Genomic DNA, 21,585 nt, shown 5'->3' with positions numbered 1-21,585 from the left:
TTTTCGCTCAAAGGCCCAGAAGAAATGCCATGGCTTCTGCCAGGACCTTGGTAAAAATGTGGGGTGATGAGGATAGCCCGAATGGCAGGGCCTGAAACTGAAGGTGTACCGTTTCTCCCCCTAGATCTATGGCAAGGCGTAGAAATTTCTGCGAGGCCTCCGCTATAGGGATATGTAAAAAAGCGTCCCTTAGGTCCAAAAATACCATGCAACAGTTGCGGGGTAGTAGAGCCCTTACTGAAAAGAGCGACTCCATGCGGCATCTTTTGTATGCCACTGACCTGTTCAGGGGCTTTAAATTCAGAATTAATCCGAATTTTCCTGAAGGTTTTTTTACTACAAAGACATAATAAAATCCCCTTCGTTCTTCCGCTTTTGGGACTTTGAGAAGAACATCCTGATTCTCCAATTCCCTCAGTGCTTCCAGCAAAGCCTCGGCCTTTGCCATGCACCTGGGTAGATGCGCGACAAGGAATCTTTGTGGGGGTGGACTTGAGAATTCCAAGAGGTACCCCCTTATCACCCCTAAAATAAATTGATTGGGGGATATTGCCTCCCACTGTGGGAGAAAGGCTCCCCAGTCTTCCTCCCACTGTAACGTCACTGGGTTTTACGGGGCTGGTCAGGAGGGCGAAAAACCGCCCCTCTGCCCCTGCCTTTTTGGGGCCAGGTTTTCTTTCCCTCTGGTTTGGGGGTTTCCCTGCGCCCTTGCGGACAAAACCACTTTTTTGTTCGTATGGGGGTTTTCCGTTTAAGAGGAAAGGATTTTTTCCTGCCGGCTGTGCGGTCTAGAACAGTCTCTAGCCCTGGGCCAAAAAGGAGGTCCCCCATTAAAAAGGTATCCCACACAGTTTTACCTTAAAGGCACCATCTCCTGGCCAAGTCTTTAGCCAGAGGGCCCTTCTGGCGGAATTGGCTAGAGCCGCTGTTCTGCCTGACATGCGGACAGACTCAGGAGAGGAGTCTGCTATGTAAGCAACACCTCGCAGCATAGTAGGGAAGGACGACAGAATGGTATCCTTATCTGTGCCTGCCTCAATATGTTGTTGGATCTGTGAGAGCCAGTGCTCTAAATTGCGAGCCACTACTGTAACTGCCATTTCAGGCTTTAAATTGCCGATAGCTGAATCACACTTTTTTTTAAGCAGAGAGTCGATCCTTTTGTCCATGACATCTGCCAAGGCCTCCATGTCTTCAAACTCCAGATCCGTGAGTCTGCAGACCTGGGAGAAGGCGGCATCTAATTTGGGACTTTTATTCCAAATGCATGCCGGGTCCTCTGAAAATGGGAATCTTCTTTTAAGGGATCTAGAAAAGGGCTCTCTGGATCCTGCCACTCCTTTTTAACTGTTTCCATCAGTACCTCGTATACTGGAACGACCCTTCTCTTTTGTTCCCCTAAACCCAAATACATTTAGTCATTAAGGGTTAGGGGTTTCTTATCCGCCTGGATACCGAGGGTTGTATAAATCGCCTTTAAGAGGTCCCCTACCTCATCAAGGGATAATTTATATCTGGAGGTTTTCCTGAACCCCCCGTCCTGGTCCTCCCCCTCTGAACCCTCCTGGGAATGGAAAAGGAACTGTCTGGAAGTTCCCTTTCTGTCCCTGAAGGGCCTGCAACATCTGTCCCCCCTGTCGTAGCAGGTTGAACTGGAGCAGAACTCTGTGCTAGAGGTGGGGTTGTATCCTGGGGAGTTGGACCCGTGGAAAGCTGAAACTTTTCAAACAGGGATCTAAATGGAGAAGGTGGACAAGAGCTCTTTGACTGAAGCTGCTAGTCTTGACTCCTGTTCAGATTCCCTTTCCTTAAAGCGGAGGTCCACCCTAAAATGGACCTCCGCTCATCGGAATCCCCCCCCCCTCCGGCGCCACAATCGGCACCTTTCAGGGGGGAGGGGGGTGCAGTTACCTGGATAATCCAGGTAACTGCACCCACTTCCGGGCTAGCTCTCTGCGGAACGGGGCGTACGTTCCGCAAGCGCCCGCCCCCTTCAGCAAGTGCCCCGCTGCCTGCTGGGAAACACACAGCTCCCAGAGGCAGCGGGGACCGTCCGGATTGCGCCGCGCGGCTCACGCATGCGCAGTAGGGAACCGGGAAATGAAGCCGAAAGGCTCCATTTCCTGATTCCCATACCCAAGATGGCGGCGGGACCCGGCAGCCGAGCGAGCGATCGGCTTCGGGTGCCGACATCGCGGGCGCGCTGGACAGGTAAGTGTCACTATTTAAAAGTCAGCAGCTGCAGTATTTGTAGCTGCTGGCTTTTAAAAAAAAAAAAAAAAACGCGGAGTCCCGGTGGACTCCCGCTTTAACAAGGGAGTCTATACAGTCTCTGCACAACACCTTTGTCCAGGATTCCCCTAAAATGTCCCTACAGGAGGCACACTTTTTAGAACCATGCGTGGACTTGTATTTCAGAAAGCTAGGAAAAAAAAAAAAGAAAAAAAAAAAAAGTCATTTACAAAGCTCAGGATACAACCCTGGGAGAGCACTAGACCCTACTTTAAATGCAGGGATCTGAGCCTCCACTCCCCCTGGCCACCCAGAGGGTCTGTCCCGTCTCCCCCCACTAATAGGATACATACATTGGGGGGGCAATCCTAGATGGAGAGTACCCCTCCCCAGGGTGCTCTTACCTTAGGAATGCTGGAGGTAGTGTCTGTTGGTTGAGCATCACCTTCTGACATGACTGCAGGTGGCTGCTTACTACAGAGTCTCATGCTGCCTGTGCACGTTTCCGACTGGTCTCCAGCTTGTGCCTGGCCCTCCTATCAGCTCCACGACCCGGAACCAGAAGTCGATCATATTCAAGGTGAAGCTTTAGTTTTCGCCGGATACGACATCATTCGGCCCGCTCGGTTCCAAGAAAAAACAAGGCGTTCTGTACCCTTGTACAGGGAAATCCGAACGGCTTGCTAGCTGCGTCCCTGTAGACATGATAGGAGTCCATGACCTGAAGCCGCGCTTGACTAGGAAGGGGTGGCAATACCTGGTGTTGTAAGTAAGCCGAACGTCAATTCCAATGGCTTGAATCCAGTTTCTCCTTACAAAGCCCCTGCTTCTTTTAACGGGGTTCTTGACGGAAAAAAAATGGCCACAGCCTCCAACTGACCGGCCTGGTCCCGGCACAGTGTCTCCCCGCTGGAGGAAACGCTAATAACTGAGGTCCGGCAGGGGAAATAAGAATTTATGGACTGGCGCAGTGTTTCCAGAGGAAGAGGAGGAGACTATCTCATAGTGGCTGTCCTGAAAAATGATTAGGGAAAACCTGGCGGTGAACCTAAAAAATAACTAGCTACCTGGCGGCACCAGTGACACTAATGCAGCCATCAGAAAAACTATCGCTTAGTGACACTGGCAAAAGGGGGTGAAAAGGTTACCTGGGGGGCAATCAAGGGGTTAAACCTTTATTAAGGGGGGGGTAGGGGGCTACCCTGGACCCAACACTAACTGCCCTGACACTTTTTACAGTCACAACTGAGACCAAATGCAGTGATCAGTAAATAAATGATCACTGCAATCAGTGACACTGACTGGGAGGGGGCAAAATGTGCCCATGTGTACCCATGTGTGAGTGTAGTGTTGGTGCACTTACTATGTCATCTTCTCTCCTTGCCAAACCCGGTCAAAAAGACCGCCACGAGGAGAGTGGCATCACTTCCTACACAGGCAGGGGAAGCTTCTCATTCGCCAGGTGCGATCGCGAGGGGATGGCCAGAAACCAAATGTCCATCCCCTCATCCCGGATCGCTCCTGAAGCGAAACGGACCTGAAGCGAAACGATCGGACCCCCCACGCGCTGGAAGGCAGGCACGTATGGGTATGTGCCTGTCCGTGCCATTGTGCCGACGTATAATTACATGCGGCGGTCCTTAAGTGGTTAATGTTACGTTGAGCCCCACCCTGCACAAAGATTTTCCAGCTTGTGGGCCCACAATCTAGGTGCCTGCAGCCTGAGTGCGATTGTCACTGAGTTAAGTTATTCAAGCAATCCTTTAAATGCCACCACAAACTTAAGTCTCGGAACTTGCGCAAGATTGGAAATAAATTATGAAAAATAAGAGTCTGTACACACAGTCACCACAGACTGGCATGTTCAGAGATTTATCATACACAGTAGCACTCAAGACACAGGGATTTTTAGTTTGCATTAAAACCTCTCACTGCCAGGCCCGGTGCTCCATTTTGTACACGCAGGCGGCCAGACTTTTGGATTTTTTCACTTATAGCTTCTTTAAAAAGACACCACCCCCACCCCATACATTTCCTGAAAGCACATGACCTGTATAATAAAAAAAGATGCTACAAATTTTTTTTAGCCCCACAATACTTGCACAAATGTTTATCAGATTGCTATTTTCACAGAAAAAACAAAAAACCCACACATCCTTATTTGCACATAAAACCACAACATAACATTTATGCAAAGTTCCTACTAAGGCCTCACTCAAAAGTACGCCCATGGAGGGCAGTGTTTACCCGCACGTGCACAGAATCTGTGCATTCCTGTTCAGCTGCTGTGTCCAAATTGACATCAATGAGATAGTCTGCATGGGACACACCCTTGCATCCCTGTGCAGCTAAACATGGCCGTGCTGTAGTATACGCCACGTGAACAAAGCCTTTGGTCTTGTTTAGACTTGCAATCTGCAATCGGGGGAGGCAAAAATGCATGGTTAAGCTGCATTTTTGCTGCCTGCTAAACTCCCTCCGCCCCTAAAGAGAGGCTCCATTCTCCCCCCCCCAAAAAATTAAATTTAGCAACTATACAATTACTGTAGCTGCTGATGTTTAAGGACACTTACCTGCCCAGGGATCTAGTGATGTCAGCACCCGAGCAGATTCTTCAAACGGCTTCGAATGCAGGTGCCAGCATCTTCACTAAGGGAAACGGAGCAGGGAAGCCTTTTCGGCTTCACAGCCGGTTTTCTTCTGCGCATGAGTGAGTCGCGCTGTGCTTTGTGAACAGTCCCGCATTCATCTGTGCGTCTCAGAAGGCTGCAGGGGGAAGGAGGGATGGCAAAACAGCTTTGTAGATTTCCGTGGCGATCTTACCCAGAAGTGGGAACCTATCAAAACCAGGTACCTGTTCCCCCAACCCCCCCCCCCCCCTGCCATTTCTCCTCCCCGGGATGTAAATGGCCGACAGGGCCAGTACATGTCGTTCTGCTCACTGAAGTATGTGAGCGACCTCCCATGCGGTGGCTGAACTTGTTCCTCCTTGGCGATTTATGTATGCCACTGCAGTGGTATTGTCTGAGTGGATCCTGATTGGATGTCTTTGTAGTCTCATCGACCATGTTGAGAGGCATAGCCTGATCGCTCTTAGCTCGAGCAGCAACTTGGATTCCCCTAAGCCGACTGAACCCCCATCACTCCACCCCAGCCAGATAGGCTGGCATTCATTGTGATCACTGTCCATTTCAGGAGGTAGGAACGACTTCCCGGACTGAAGCAACGAGGACCTCAGCCACCAGGATCAGGGAATCTGACTAACTGGCTCACCTGGATCTCCCGATCCAGGGACAACTGAGATTAGTCCCACTTTGTTAAAAATCTCCTTCTGCAGAACTCTGGTGTGGAACTGGGCATACAGTACTGCCTCGAAGGAGGCCACCATGAGTCCCAGGATTCGCATGCGAAAGCGAAGCGACGACCACTTGCAGTTTAGCAGTTTTACCGCGGATCTGAGAGTCTGCAGCTTGTCTGAAGGGAGAAACTCACTTCCCTGGAGTCCAGCAGTAAGCCTAGGTACTCGAAACTAAAAGTCGGCGGTGGTACCGACTCAGCGTTTGAACAGCCAAATTCTTGCAGGGTCTGCATGGCGATCGCCACATCCTCCTCTAATTCTGAGGCGGAAGATGCTCTCAGGAGGAGATAGTCTAGGTATCCCATGATCGCGATCCCATGTTGCCGCAGCAACGCCAAAACTGGAGCCAATACCTTGGTAAAGACTTGGGGGCTGATGCCAGACCAAAAAGGGAGAGCCACAAATTGGTAGGGGGCTTCCGACTGCAAACCCCAGAAACGTTTGATGCCGGAGGCAGCATATGGGTATGTGCAGGTACACATCCTGGATGTCCAAGGATGCCAGGGAGTCCCCGTGATGGAGTGCAGCGACTACTAAGCGAACCGATTCCATTTTGAACCTCTGCACTTTCACAAAGGGGTTGAGGGCTTTTAGGCCCAAGAATGTAGTTCCCAAGAAGGAAGGGGTACGTCCAAACAGATTTGAGTAGAATCCCTGGAAACGATAGATTCTAGAACCAGTACAACCACCCTGCGATTCAGCAGGTCCCTTACTGCCCCCAAGAGGGCCTCCCGGCGAGCCAGGGATACGGGTATGCTGGAGGGGGAAGAATCTGTTTGGCGGCCAAGAGAAACTCGATCTTGTAGCCTGAGGAAATCAGATCGCAGACCCATTGGTCGGATAGTTGAGAGGACCACCAGATTGCAAACTCCGGAAGGTGATCCGCCTTCATGCGGTAGCACTTTTGTTCGCAGGCTTGCAGTTCCAGGGATGTGGTCGTCCTGTCGGGCTGGGGGCGTTTGATTGAAGCTCCGGGTGGATGAAAAAGCAGTTTGTGAGGTGAAAGAGGGCCCTTGCTTACGGCGTGGCTTTTTAGCCTTCCTGGCCTGTGGGAGTAGTGTAATCTTACCACCTGTGGCGTTAATAATGTCATCCTAAGAGCCGGTCGCCACAGGAGGGAAGATCAGTCAGGGATTTTTGGATGCCTGGTCAGCAGACCAGCATTTCAACCAAATCAGGCGCCTCAGCACCACTGCTGACACTGAAGCCCTGGATAACAGGGGGAGAGTATCCAGGGCCGCGTCACAAACGTACTTAAGGCCTTGCACTAGTTGGTCCGATAGTTGCACGTAGACAAGAGAAGCCTGTTCTCCCAATTCGCAGTGCAACAGTTTTGCCCACTCAGTTTGTGTCTGCGGCACACATGCAGGTGCCAGTATTGGTCACACGGCTGACCCCACAACCGTAAACAAGGAATGAGCCACTGCCTCGGCCTTCCCATCCGTGGAACCCCTAAATGCAGGAGTCTCCTCTATCGGGATCGTGGTTACTTTGTTTAACCTGGATACTGGGAGGGGGGGGTCCACGACCAGAGGAGCTGACCACTTTTTGAGAAGGCTCTCCTCGAAGGGGTAATGCACTGCCATGTATTTGGGGGATCGAAAAAAAAAAAAAAAAAAATCTGTTGCGGTCGACCCCATTCCTTGTAAATGAACTTGTCAAAATAAGTCAGATATGGGAACACCTTAGGTGAATGTGCTAGCTTATGGGACCCAAAAGGGACCTGCTGGCTCCTGAATCTTCAGGCTATCACGCACAGCTGTGATAAGTGCTCCAACAAGCACTTTGTCACGCACGGACCCGGACGGGAAATCATCCTCACTGTCTGAATGGTCCTGTTCAGCGTCATCTGACGTGATAGGAGTCACCAGACTCAGCAGGACCCGAGTCTGCGTCAGAGCTCTCCCCAGAGGAGGAGGGGGGGGGGGGGGTGCATGGGCCACTTTTTAGCACCCTTGCGCCCACGCACCACCTCCATCTTGGCAACAAACTGAGGACCGCCGACAAGGTGTCCAAGGGCACCGCGCAGGCGACCCGGTTGCAATTGCCTGGATTTCTGAAGCCATGCTGACCCTACCCTGTCAGCCACCCGAAGGGGACTTAAGACAGCGACAGTCCCACCCTCTTTACTGCTGCTGGCTGAGGGGCTCATTCTCACAGGACTCACCACCCTGAGGGGTTCTGCGCTATCCAGCAGGTAGTGCCTGTAGACTGTTGACTCCCAGGTGCAGAGGAAACAGCTCTGAAGTGTGCTCAGGCTCAAAGAAAACGGCCGTCCAGCATAATGACATAACACACTGAAAATGGCCACCAGAGCACATGCTGCCGCTAGAGAACACTGAAAAACATGTTCAGGCTTCTAGAAAATGGCCACCGACATCCAGTATAGGGACAATTACAGGGAAAATGGCTACTGAAGCCCAGGAGAGCATGCTTTCCCATACCCACACCCAAGATGGCTGCCGAATGCAAAACCATGAGGGACAGGGAGGAAAAACAATGGCGGTGAACACAGCCACAGCCTCACAGGCACCTCCAGGGACATGAAAAAACAGGACCCAGGACACAGCCAGCCTGCGCCACCCCCAGCGAGCCCCTGTACAGACACTGCTCTGCAGAATCCCCCCCGGGGGGGGGGGGGGGGGGAGAAGAGGAGGGAGAAAGGGCCAGGGAGAGAAGAGAGGGAGATGAGAAACCCCCGAATCGACCTCCCAGCTGCTCAGCCCCACCGATGCAGGGAGAGCTGTACTTTCCAGTCCTGAAGAGCTGGGAGACATTCCATTACAGACCCACTCTCTGATCAGTACAGGGTGGCTGTTGGCCTGGCACACTGATGCAGACATGAGTAGCCCGGTCATATGTGTGCCCTGGAGCAAACGCTCACCGACCACCTCTGGAGCTGAGGTTACGTCATGGCCAGCCTAGCGAGGAGCTGCGACCTGCACACGCTTGATTGCCGGACTGGGGAGACTACAAGGATAAGGGTATCCAGCCTGTCACCCAGCCGGTTGATAGATCATAGGATCTATCTTGCGCAAAAAAAAAAAAAAAAAAACCCCACACATGGGCCGATGGGCCCATCAGGGTTCCTAGGTCCTCCTTCACTAGGAAAAATAAAATGGATGACTGCATGGCAGGCAGGAGGGTTGTTACATAAGGGACCGCCCGCTGGACGGAACTGGAAAGTTCTGTGTGTTACATAACAATTAATGCCTAGTATTCTCCCAAAGGTGGGCGTAACAACCCAATGGCTAAGAGAAGAGCTGTGTCGGTCAGTGAATATGAGAAAGGGTGTTATAAAGAGACAATAATGCAACAGAGAAGTAGAGTTGAAAAGGAAGAATACTTGCAAAATCTGGTCTCAGCAGAGTCCAGCGAATAAGCAAAAACTGAGCAGTGGCTCTCAAGTCCCATTAAGTGTTCCTTGGTTTGATGCAGAGAGCTGTCAAACCATCCTGGCATTCCCCTTTTCTCTGGTATCAAAGGGCTGTTGACAGAACAACTGACCAACGGTCTGAGGAGTGGTTCCTGGGATATCATGTTTAGGACCATGTCCCAAATAGCTTTTCATTAGGTAGTCATATCACTGAGTACCTACCAGGTACAGCCTAACATGCAGATTGTCCAGCCTGAATTTAGCTTTGAAATGAATATAACCTTGACAGGTATCGGATACCCAGTTCGCCTAGGAGAGGAATTGGGGGATGACTCTGCTGCCATTACTCCTAGGGTAGTGGTGTTTGGGCTCAAAATGCTATAAATTAACTGAAGGAGGTAAATATGTCCACATTCTAGCTGTGCGATTTCATACGTTATGAAATATGCAGAAGTGTTATGGCTGCTAACTGGTCTTTCAGGTATGTGTATTGCTACAGAATTTACAATGGGGGGAAGAGCTGCAAGTGTTTGGAAAACTCAGGTCGTGCAAGCTTGCAAGGGTGACGGTTTATTAGCGTTTCCAGACAGGAGTGTTGATTGGTTAATGAGAAGGGTCTCTGTGTGTACGATAAATGGATGAAAAAAGGTCCTGGCATGAGCTAGCAAAGTGTGTTTATTGTATAACCGACAGAAGGGGAGAGGTGCAGGGTCACTGTGGTGTGCCCTTCACATGACATGTCTGAGCTGGGGACATGAACGAAATGGGATGTTGCATACAGCTTTTCATTAGCTCAATGTGCACAACCATTACATATATGCTTTTATGAACATATTCAAGGTCAGTTACTGGGTATAAGACTAAGTAAACATTTTCACATAAAATTATTTGGAAATGCACTGTATAATGAAGCACTCCCCACTGGAAATGCCAGATAAATATTCTGGTCCCATAGTGAGACTGAGAACTACATGAAAAAATTGAACTGGGTATGAAACCTGGAAAGGGGTGGGGGTCCTGGAAAATACATTACTACAGGTGTGAAAGGCCTTTTAATAGGTTGCTGCTGCTTTAATTCTATTACAATCTTCATGAAATATAATTAATGGGACTTTTTTTGCACTCTTAAGATAGTGGGTGCTGAGCCTCACCTGTGCCCAGAGGTAAAGCTGCTCCAAGAGTGGTTTATCCAGATCTGAGGTTCCTATAGCAACAACTTTATTGTCTTGGACAAGACTTTCCAGCTCTCTCCAGTAGGGCTGTAAATGCTCCAAGGTAAGAACGACTCCATCTTCCAGAGGGGGTGGTGCAATGATTACTGAATCCAACTGGCCAACAGCCAAGGTGGAACATGCTAGAAGAACAGAGATATGAAAGAAGATGATCAGGCAGCAAAATTACACGGAACCTTTACACATTCACTACTGTGAACAGGAAAACCTTCTCAAAGGGGCTTTTTCAAGCAGTCGAGTTATCTGGAGATAAGCTTTTGAAATCTGATCATTTACAACCAGGAGTAAGTCTTTCCACAAACAAGGCTTTTTCAGGTGACATGGTTTATGGAATATAACCAGTTGAAAACTAATCCAGAATGTGTGCATTTTGAGTATCATCATATATGAAATTTGGTGCTCAGCTTTTGTAACCGCCTTTGTAACACTTTTAGCTTGGGGTGTAGCTTAGCTATTCTAGTACAGATTATATACCACATCAAAGTTTTAGAATCTGGAATCTCTTGAGCTAGGTTCACACTTGTGTGGGCCATGTGGCCCGTGTTTGCTCAGGCACAACAGCCCACCAAAAAGCTCTGTAGCCAAAAAAAAAAAAAAAAAAAAAATAAAAAAAAAAAAGGGACACAGCGCTCAGCCATGGCCTTAACTGAAAAGGGGAGAAAGTGTCCAGACTTGAAGTGGTTAATAAAGTTAGTTTATAGATATCTGTTGGTTACCATGTTTGAGCAAAATGCGAATTAAAGCTCTATTTCCTTCCTGGTGCAGATAATTACTCTTGCTTTTTTTTTCCTTCATATAAAAAAGTTTGCCCAGGGTCCAAGCAATATTAAAGATGGCCCTGGTACTAACACTGAAGCAAACTGTACTGGACTCCCAAGTAAACTAAGCTCCAGACCACTTCTAAGCAGTCCTGGACAGATTCCACTCAACTGAACCTCAGCACTTTTTGGTGTGCTTACATTGGTACACAAACCAGACCAAGTGGGTGTACCGTGCTCGGCTACTGTTAACTGCCATTGAGAATATACCCTTCGATCACAATAACTCAAGTGTTTTTCTATTTATTCCACATGTGCTCAAGTGATGGGATAGAGTTCCTGATATACTGTACTATAAAAATAATTGAATTCTGCGACACAATGTAAAGACAATTTACTGATTACCTCAGCCTTGAGCTATTAATATTGTTTCCGCTCAGTTTTTCACATCTCTGCTCCCACTTAGCAATTCTCCCAAATAAGGCAGGCAGCCATATAAAAAAAAAAAAAAAAAAAAAAAAAAAATCTCAGGTTGCTTTACCCCTTCCAAACCATCCCCATCACACTACCTTCCCATTTTTTCACTGCCCTCCAGCAAAAACCCTGCTCCTTTCTATGGTGCAATAAATGCCCACAGGTGAGGCATGAAACCCCCACTTCCAAAATAATTCAGGGGCATCAAGCCTCCCAGACATTCAGAAATATTGGGACAGCCATCTCTCCCAAATAGTAGACTGATCTGCCCACTCATCTTTGAAGGTCCACAATTCTATCTAGCAGACTTTTCATCCTTCATACATACTTGATGAGCATTTATTTCCGGCATATATAGTTTTTGAACAGAACACTTTCATACTTGCCAATCCCTACAGGAACACAACCTGACTGTACACCTTCCATTCTAGGCCTACCTCCTCAACACCCACATCATAGCTGGCGCCTCACAGAAATTTAAAAAAATGCTGCAGCTTAGACAATACCACCTTACAGTATATCAAACCCACAAATCCAATAGAGATAGAGCTGCTGTAGCATGGGCAAGAGACCTTGACTTGCAGAGGAAGACTGATCGCATATGAACCACCTCAGGAGGATGAATGTAAATATACAAAAGACAAACTACAAAACGCTGATGCCCATGGTACCACAAGCTTCCATGTCTTCACGCTATGTCACCCATTCTCTCAGATGCTAGAGGTACACTTTTACACATATGGTGGTCTTGCCCTAAAATACACCCTTTCTGGACACATGTCCTCCGCCTGATGGAACAGCAGGGAATCTCGTAGCCAGAGAGGTTTCCTATCTCCTTCCTACTTCACCATAACAAAATGTCTCCCATCTCAATCAAGCGCTCATACTGCACATTTGTTTAGACTAGAACAACTAAACAACAAGGTTTTAGAACTCTACCAAAAAGATAACCGAGATCTCGGAATGGTTCCACAGAATCGAGCAGATGGAGGAACTGGTGCACATCAGCAGAGAAACCATGTCCTTCGTAAAAAGACTAGATCGCTCTTTCAAAGACTTGAATCTCTGTACAAGCAGCACCAATAACGCCCGGAATTAGCGCTACCCTCTTAAGGAAATGATGTATCCTCCTCAAAATGCTGAAGCTTGACCCATCCCATACCTTTCCTCATCCCTTAATGACAAGGGGTTAACATACTTTTTGTCATAAAACCCCCCTTTCCTCATAGCTGATCTCCTCCATGCCTTTCATCAATATGGCTGTTGCCCTCTGCACTCTCAAGTTCTCAAATATCCTTTTTGTGAACTGCTGCCCAAAATGTAACTGCATGTTCCAGTACAGGGACAAAATTAATCTCACGGTCTGAAGTCTAAACCCTTTTATAAACAATTTTTCTAGCTTTAGAAACTGCAGCTTGGCACTGCATGCTATTATTCAGTTTATGATCTACCAGAACACCCAGATCCTTCTCAAAACATAGATTCCTCCAACTGTTCACTTCCTTGAATGTATGCTATGTGGAATTTTTTAATCCGCAAGTGCACAACTTTACATCCATCAACATTAAACCCAATCTTTCACATAACTGCCCAACTAAACCATGCACTGTGATTAGCGTGTAAGTTTGAGGCATCCTGTAAAGCAGGGCTTGACAAATTTGCTTGGAATCTAGGAGCCAGCTTAAAAAGTTAGGAGCCAGGTTGGTAACTGATCCGGACCTGTCCCTGGCCTGACATGGAGACGAGTGAGGGGAAGATAGCGCCGACCCCCCCCCCCCCGTCTCCAAGTCATTGCCCATAGCTCTTAGAGGGACATTTTATTATTTTTTTTCAAAAATGACAATTTTTTTTATTATTGCATTTTAGTGTAAATATGTCTCTGACCCCAGATCTCATATTTAAGAGGACCTGTCTTTTTTTTTTTTTTTTTTTTTTTTTACATGCCTTGTAATAATAAGAATTTTTTTTTAAAAGAGTGAAAAAAAAAAAAATTGTTAAAATAAGAAAAAAAATTTTTTTTTTAAACGCGCCCTGTCCCGCCCGCATATGAAAGCGGTGTTCAAACCACACATAGGTGGTGTCGCCGTGATCGGTAGAGCGAGAGCAATAATTCTAGCCCTAGACCTCCTCTAACTCAAAACATGCAACCTGTAGAATTTTTTTAAACGTCGCCTATGGAGATTTTAAAGGGTAAAAGTTTGTCTTCATTCCATGAGCGAATTTTGAAGCGTGACATGTTAGGTATCAATTTACTCGGCGTAACATTATCTTTAAAAGCGGAGGTACACCCTAAAGTGGACCTTACGCTCATTGGAATCCTCCCCCCCCCCCCTCCGGCACCACAATTGGCCCCTTTCAGGGGGGAGGGGGGTGCAGGTACCTGTACAGTACATGTATCTGCACACACTTCAGGCTTAGATTCTGCAGAAGGTACGCCCCTTTCCGCAGAATCTACGCCCCTTTCCAAAAGTCCACCGCTGCCTGCTGGGAAACACACAGATCCCAGAGACAGCGGGGACCATCCTTATTGCGCAGCGCGACTCGCGCATGCGCAGTAGGAAACCGGGAAATGAAGCCGCAAGGCTCCACATCCTGATTCCCATACCCAAGATGGCGGCGGCAGCACCCGAGAGATGATCGAGAGATCAGCTTCGGGTGCCGACATCGCGGGCGCGCTGGGCGGGTGTCATTTTAAAAGTCAGCAGCTGCAGTATTTGTAGCTGCTGGCTTTTAAAAAAAAAAAAAAAAAAAAAAAAAAAAAACCGCGGTCTCCCGCTTTAACAATGTAAAAAAATTTGGGCTAACTTTACTTTGTCTTATTAAATACATTTTTCCCCCAAAAAAGTGCGCTTGTAAGTCCGCTGCGCAAATACGGTGTGACAGACAGTATTGCAACAACCATTTTATTCTCTAGGATATATATATTTTAGGGGTTCTAAATAAAGGGAAGGAGATAGGCAGGCAATAAAAAAAAAACAAAAAAAAAACCAGGCAGAGGAAGCTCCGTTAGCATTGCTGGTTGTCATACCAACGGACACCACATGAGGGCGCCAGATTCCAGAAGGAATCATAGGACCGCAGAAGGCCTCAATTACTGGCTGCCGGCGGAACGGCCCGACGCAGTCACGTCGGGGGGGGGGGGGGGGGGGGGGGGGGGGTCCACGGAGACAGGATACCCCCAGCTGTGCTGCCCCAGGTTGCTAATTCTAGTCGCAAATGCAACCTGGCGCCCGGGTTTTGTCAAGCCCTGCTGTAAAGGATGTTATTCCACTGCATAACCTATTGTTTTTACCCCCTTTTCTTAAAAAAAAAAAAAAAAAAAAAAAAAAAACACACCAAACACCACCTTCAAAGTTTGCACTGAGGACTATTATACAGGATTTATATAATGCCAACAGTTTGAGCAGCACTTTACAATGTAGGGAGACACTACACCTACAATTCAAAACAAGGTTGGAGGAGCCCTGCAAGCGTACAATTTAAGAGGGTGGGGCTGATGAAACAAAAAAAAAAAAGGAGAAGGAGGAGGAGAAGGAGAAGGAGAAGGAGAAGGAGGAGGAGGAGGAGGAGGAGGAGGAGGAGGAGGAGGAGGAGGAGGAGGAGGAGGAGGAGGAGGAGGAGGAGGAGGAGAAGAAGGAGAAGGAGAAGGAGAAGGAGGAGAAGGAGAAGGAGAAGGAGAAGGAGGAGAAGGAGGAGGAGGAGGAGGAGAAGGAGAAGAAGGAGGAGAAGGACTGATTAGGGGAGTAGAAGATTTGGTTGTTAGCTGAAGGCAGAATAGGGCTCCCTGAAAAAATGAGTTTCCAGGGATCGCCTAAAAGTGGACAGAGTAGGAGATAGCCAGACAGATTGGGATAGTGCGTTCCAGAGGATGGGAGAGGCTCTGGAGAAGTCCTCGAGAGAAGGGAACTAGAGAACAGAAGGTCTTGGGAAGAGCAGAGAGGATGGCATGAGTGATATTTTGAGAAGATTGGTGATGTAGCACGAGGAGGAATTTTGAATAGCTTTGTATGTTATGGTTAGTGTTTTGAATTTTCTTCGTAGGGCACTGGGAAGCCAGTGGAGGGATTGGCAGAGAGGAGTGGCTGACACTGAATGCTTGGGTAAGGTGGACGAGTCTGGCAACGGCATTCATGGACTGAAGAGGGGATAGCTTGCAGAGAGGTAGGCCAATGAGGAGGGCATTACAGTAATCAAGGTGAGTTAACAAGGGTGTGAATATATTGCTTAGTGGTGTTAATGGTTAGAAAGGGGCACATGTTGGAGAGGTTTCAGGAGGTGAAGTCTGAATGATTTAGATAGTGATTGGAGAATGGGCGGGGCATGCACCTACTTGGAGAGACGCAATTATCAGTGTGCGTCTCTGATGTCTATACCTCAGACTACACTTGTATATGGCGGGTAATCTACGCCACTACACACACGGTAAGCATGTTCCTTAACTATACACTTATCACCCTCAGTCCTTACTCTTCCCTTCTTTTCCTCTCTTGGGATAACTACATTGTTATATACATTGAATCCCCAGAGATCTGGTCTGTGCAGTCCTACCTGCTGCACAAAAAAAAAAAAAAAAAAAAAAAAAAAAACACATCAGTGTATCCCCCATCTTTCTGGCTTGTTTTGGCTGTACCTCCCCCAGCGTGGTGAGTGCTTATACAAATATTTTATACACTACATGTATACAGCTCTAATCTTGATATACATCTGTGGAACGTTTTTGTCTATATCCTTTTTCCAACGAACATTAAATATTCATAATAGTGTGCATGCTCCCACAGTGCCCCATATATGACCGGCACATATGGCCCCTATGCCTGCGTGATCCCTTTCTGACAAGTATTTTTGTTTTCTATTTCTTGCATATTGTCCTGTTATATATATTGCCGATTAAAATGTATGCAGCAAACTTATGTCTTCTAAAAGTTTTGAAATTTATACTTATGTATTTATGTACTCTCTTTTTTAATTTTTAAGAGTGTTTTTATTCGCGCCCCAGAAGAAACGTTTTCCCAATAACGCGAAACATGTCAGGCAAGTTTTGTGGATGCTACATCAGCTCATCACCATAGCGGTTATATACGCTAATCTATATGTTTTTAGGTGATGAGATCTCCTGTATATATTTTGAATTATACCATTTGATCTGTGATGTGAATGCTGAGGTAGATCTTTATGTGTGGATACATTTTCTGTGTCAAAACTTTTAACTATCCTATTACGTATGTTTTTTCAAATTTCGAATACATTTATACAAAAAATAAAAATAAAAACTACTACTCTTTATACTTTTGAATTTACCTGGTGCCTTTAAAATCCCAAAGTCCCCATTTATCCTTTTTTTCCTCTATTCATTAAGGATGATGGCACCCCCTTACAATGATATATTTGAGATATCCACTAGCTAGCCACAAAGTGTTTTCTGATATCTCTTCTATTCCCATACTCCTATCTTAGATAGTGATTGAATTTGGGGCTGAAAGGACAGGTCAGTGTCTACGATTACACCTAGTACCTTGGCATGAGGGGGGGAGGGGCTTATGGTTATATTATTGACCTTGATGGAGAAGTCCAGGTGAGGGGCATGGGCTTAAGGAAAAATTATGAGCTTGCTTTTTTTTTTTTTTTTTAGAAAGATTGAGAGTTTGAGGAAGTGGTGCAACATCCATGTTGATATGTCAGTAAGTTAGTAGTGCAAGAGGAAACTGAAGGAGTGAGGTTAGGAGTAGAGAGATTTGTGTGTCGTCAGCATAGAGGTGGTATTGGAGGCCATGGGAGTTTATTAACAGACCAAGGGAGGAGGTGTAAATGGAGACGAGAAGGGGTCCAAGGACAGAACCTTGATGTACCCCTACAAAAAGAGGAAGTGGTGAGGTGGAAACAATGTGAAGGAGCGCTGTGAAGGATAGGAGAGAACAGTCTTGAAGGTCAAGAGGGGGGGGGGGGGGGGGGTGGGAGAGAATGGTCAACAGTATCAAAGGCTGCTAATTGGCAAATTGGAAAAGTTTTCTGCAGGTAATTGTTTTCTGCTTGACCACAACCTCATTGAATTCACAATGAGAAAAAAAAGGGGTGTTTGAGGTTGTAGGGGGTGCAAAGATGGGAGAAAAGGTCAAAGTTATTACCATCACAGTGAGTGGTAGACTGTCCATTGTTTAAGGATGGACGAGATTAAGTAGATGCAGCTGGGCTGTTAAAATTACCAAGGATAATAGTGGGTACTATAGGAGGAGAGAAAGTAGGGTAGCAAGGCAGAGAAGTCATCAAGGAAGCACGACACTGATCCAGGAGGCCGACAGATCACTGCAATCTACAGAGAAATGGGAGAAAAAAAAAAAAACACACAAATACAATGTGTCTTGAAAGAGAAGGATAGAAAAGAAGGGGTCGACAGGACTTGAAAGGTGCCCAGTGGGGATAGAAGCAAACCAACTCCACATCTTTTTCCATCCACTGGGTCTGGGTGAGTCCAGCAGAGGCCTCCACAGGAGAGGACTACATTATATACGTTATGCAGGGAGTCTTATGAGTGGTTTAAGAACGGCTCAGTGTACCAGAGTTTTAGATGTCGCATTTCTTTGCAACAACTGCTCCCCTTTTTTATATGCCAAGACACCTTATGTCTTCAATTATCAAAAAGACACCATAAACCAAACGAAGCTCCCAATTGTACTTCATATTCTGTATATATATAGCTGTATTATAGCTTCTTTGGGGTGAGACGTTATTTTTCTCATACTTTATGATGGAATTTAGGTGTCAGCATTCCCCTTCACCCTTCTTTTACTTACCAGAGCCTTCAGTCGATCCAGTGTTGTGCCCCTCTGCAGCTCTTTTCTCCCCTCACTTCTGGGTCTCACTGACTTTGCTAGGGAACTTCGAGCCATGGGCTCCCAGTGCTGACATTCAAAGCCAGTGACAAGGGAGGAGAGGGGCGGGGCTGAGCCACGCTGTGTCAAGGGATGCAGCAGTGGGGTTCGGGTGCAAGCACGCACAAGTGCACTGGATGGAGAGGAGGGACCAGGAGCACAGAGCGGGTAAGTATGGAGATGTTTATTTTTTTTATCCATTTACGTTTACAACCACTAAGGTAAAAAAGAAAAAAAAAAACCCAAACAACCCCCCCCCCCGCCCACTGTTCAGCTACACCTCAAATACTTACTGGAGGCCAATCTTAATCTAGCAATGTACCCCACAACAATGGCTCTCTTCTTGACATTGAGGCAGTAGTGGTAGCCATTTGCGCCTGCTGCTGTTAGCTGCTCAGGATCGATCCTGTGTGAGTGTCCCCATAGCAACTGGCTTGCTATGGGGGTACTCGGAAGGGAGGAGGAGCCAAAAGGGCTGGCAGAGGACCCCAGAAGAGGAGTATCTGGGCTGTTCAGAGCAGGTAAATATAACTTTTTTGATTTTAAAAAAAATCCTTTACAATCACTTTAAATTATTAAAGTATTGTGACGGTATCGGTGACTGTACAGAGAAATACTGTTGAAACAACCAGAAATCTTACAAAAATAAGGTCATATTCACGCTACCTTTGGTAACCATTGTAAAACAGAAATGCAGTTAATACAGCCTATTATATGCAGGCAAGTAAACAGATTGCATAATATGGCTAGCCAAAATGCTATACATTGATCCCTTATGCCATTGTATTTCACGGGAAACAATTTAAACTTCTAAACTTAAACTTCCCAGTACACCAGACCCCAGCACACCATTTGATCACAAACACAATGGATATAATGGCCTGCAAGCCTTTTTTGGCAGACTCTCATGGAATCTGAACTTGTGTATAACAATACCAACATATGTTTGCTAAGCTATGGTGTTCTGAGCCTTTAGTGCTGGAGCCAGCCACATGATCTGCCAAAATAGCTGTTTATTTTCAATGTGGTTTACATCACCATTTCCATCCCTCTTGACCACCACAGGATTTATAGTGTAAAAAGAGACCAAGTTCAAACGAGGTCAGGCTTACAGCTCTCTGAGCACACCACCATCAGAATGCTGACCTTAATTCAAGCCTATTGGCTTCTATACGATCATGTATACATGATCAACTATAAAAAGATAACATTTTATACAGAAGTAGATAACTGCTCCAAAATGAATGAACCCATTTTATTTATATCAACTTACCCATATCTACAGCATGCCCGATTGACGAGAGACCAGAATCCAAAACAAACAATTTCACTGTAAAAGGAGAAGAAAAAAAAAAGAAAAAAAGACGGTCAAACATACGATTTATACAGAGTATTACAGTATTCTGCATCGTTAAGAACGCAAGGCTCATATGTCCTTATAAATCTGACTTTCAGCACATGCAAAGTAGGCTGCAATCGCACAACAAAATTAAAATACATTACAAGGTAAAGCTCAGACAATGACGTGTCTTCTGTTCAATTTCAGACTTTTTGCAATTTTTTTTCTCACTACGTGAGGCCCACCACGGACAGTAACATATCTTCCCTGAGAGAGCCACCAGCTGACCCTCTGCATGGCTCTCAATTCTGCTAGTCACTACAGTCCCAGTTCCCACCGATGATCAGGAACCAGAGTAGTTCCTCATCGTGCAAACTTTTTTAGTTAACAAAAACAAAACAGGTACCTGGCAACTCCTTTTCTAGGAAGTCTTCCAGGACAGCATCTGATAGGCTCCTCCTATAGGAAATGTCCATCATTATAAAAGATTGCACATACCCGCATGCCTCAGTAATCGAAAAGTAACCACGGAACAGGCGATCATGCTTTTCCACAGAATTTCAATAATTTTCTCTTTATTTAGGGTGGGAATGAGTGCTGCCCTGGTAGACTTCCTAGAAAAGGAGTTACCAGGTACCAAACTGTTTTCTCAAGTCATGTTTCAGGGCAGCATCTGAGGGGAGGTAGCAAGGAATACTTACTAGCACTTGCCTACCGAAAGTTTGATCTTGGTCAGATTATAGGACAAAGATAAGGTCTTAAGCCAGTCCTTGGTCCTTCCTAGATAGGCTATCAGGATTCTTCGGACAGCTTTTTGTCATACGATTCCCTTTTGTTGCTATAAAAGGTTAGCTGGGAGGGAGGGTTCTGATAATGTTCCGAGACCTGTGGAATGTTGAGGGGAATTTTCGGTAGAAAGCCAGATCAGGCGAGAGGACCATCTTGTCCAACAGAATTGTATAAGACGGTTCCAGGACTGACTGTGCCTGAACATCACTGACTCTTGCCGATAACAGGGATACCAATACCACCGTTTTTTAGTGTTAATGTTTTATCTGAGCGTTCGTCTATAGGCTTGAAAGGAGTGGAGAGGAACCCCTTCAATACTGTCGATGGGTCCCATGAGGGAAATTAGCCCTTGCCGACTTTGGAGGATAGAGTTGCCAACTGTACCTTTAAAGGTGTTGCGCGATATATTCCTATCTGTGCCCTCTTGTAGAAAGTCCAAGAAGGTAGGAATAATTCTTTCCCCCCCACCCTCTTTTCTGAGCGTCAAGCTACAAATGTTTCAAATATTTTGTCATTTTCCCTGTGTGACCTTTTTCTACTGGCCAAGATGGTACTCACCACTTTTTCCGATAGGCCTTTTTGTTTCGCAACATTATCCTTTCAGGAGCCAGACAAAGCTTTAGGATTTCGATGCTTGGGTGCTGGATTGGTCCATGCATTAGTAGCTCTGGTTTGTATGGGAATAGGTGCGGTTGGCAGCTCATATTAAAATGGCTGAATCATGCTCTTTGGGGCCACCAGGATAACTGATCTTGATGTTTTGGATGACCCTGAGGATTAGGCTTGTTGTGGGGGGGGGGGGGGGGGGGGGGGGGTTTGCATACCCTAGTGGGAATCACCAGTCAGTCACTGCCATGCACCTGTCCCCTGGGGAGAGGGAGAAGAATCTTGGGGACCTTCTTGTTGTGTCTTGACACAAATAGGTCTACCAAAAAGGTGTCCCCAGATCAGAGCTATCCAAATCGAAGGTCATCTGTTCTAGCCTATTCCATGTGCTGTACCTCGTTTCTGCTTAAGCCGCTAAGATGTTCTGACCCCCTCAGGTGTATGGCGGATATGGACTTTAATTTTACTTCAGGATTGTCTCTGCTGTAGACATGAGTTGAGGGGGGATCTGGTTCCCCCTTGTCCGTTTATGTACGCTACAGTTGTAGCGTATCT

At 46.5% G+C, this 21,585-nt stretch overlaps 1 protein-coding gene across 1 annotated transcript in view; it reads right to left on the bottom strand.

The window, feature by feature from the left end:
* GCLM (glutamate-cysteine ligase modifier subunit) overlaps window positions 1–21,585 on the bottom strand; it is a 71,126-nt gene that overhangs the window by 5,407 nt on the left and 44,134 nt on the right. The window contains exons 4-5 of the mRNA XM_077452890.1: window positions 19,570–19,626; window positions 10,118–10,320 (exon numbers count right to left, since the gene is read on the bottom strand). Coding sequence (XP_077309016.1) covers window positions 10,118–10,320; window positions 19,570–19,626 — 260 coding nt within the window. The remainder of the gene's footprint in view (window positions 1–10,117; window positions 10,321–19,569; window positions 19,627–21,585) is intronic.

This window comes from Lithobates pipiens, unplaced genomic scaffold (assembly GCF_037356315.1).
Source record: "Lithobates pipiens isolate NorthernLeopardFrog02 unplaced genomic scaffold, aLitPip1_a1.2 Scaffold_23, whole genome shotgun sequence".
NCBI classification, from domain to species: domain Eukaryota; kingdom Metazoa; phylum Chordata; class Amphibia; order Anura; family Ranidae; genus Lithobates; species Lithobates pipiens.
This window is presented reverse-complemented; position numbering and strand designations above follow the sequence as displayed.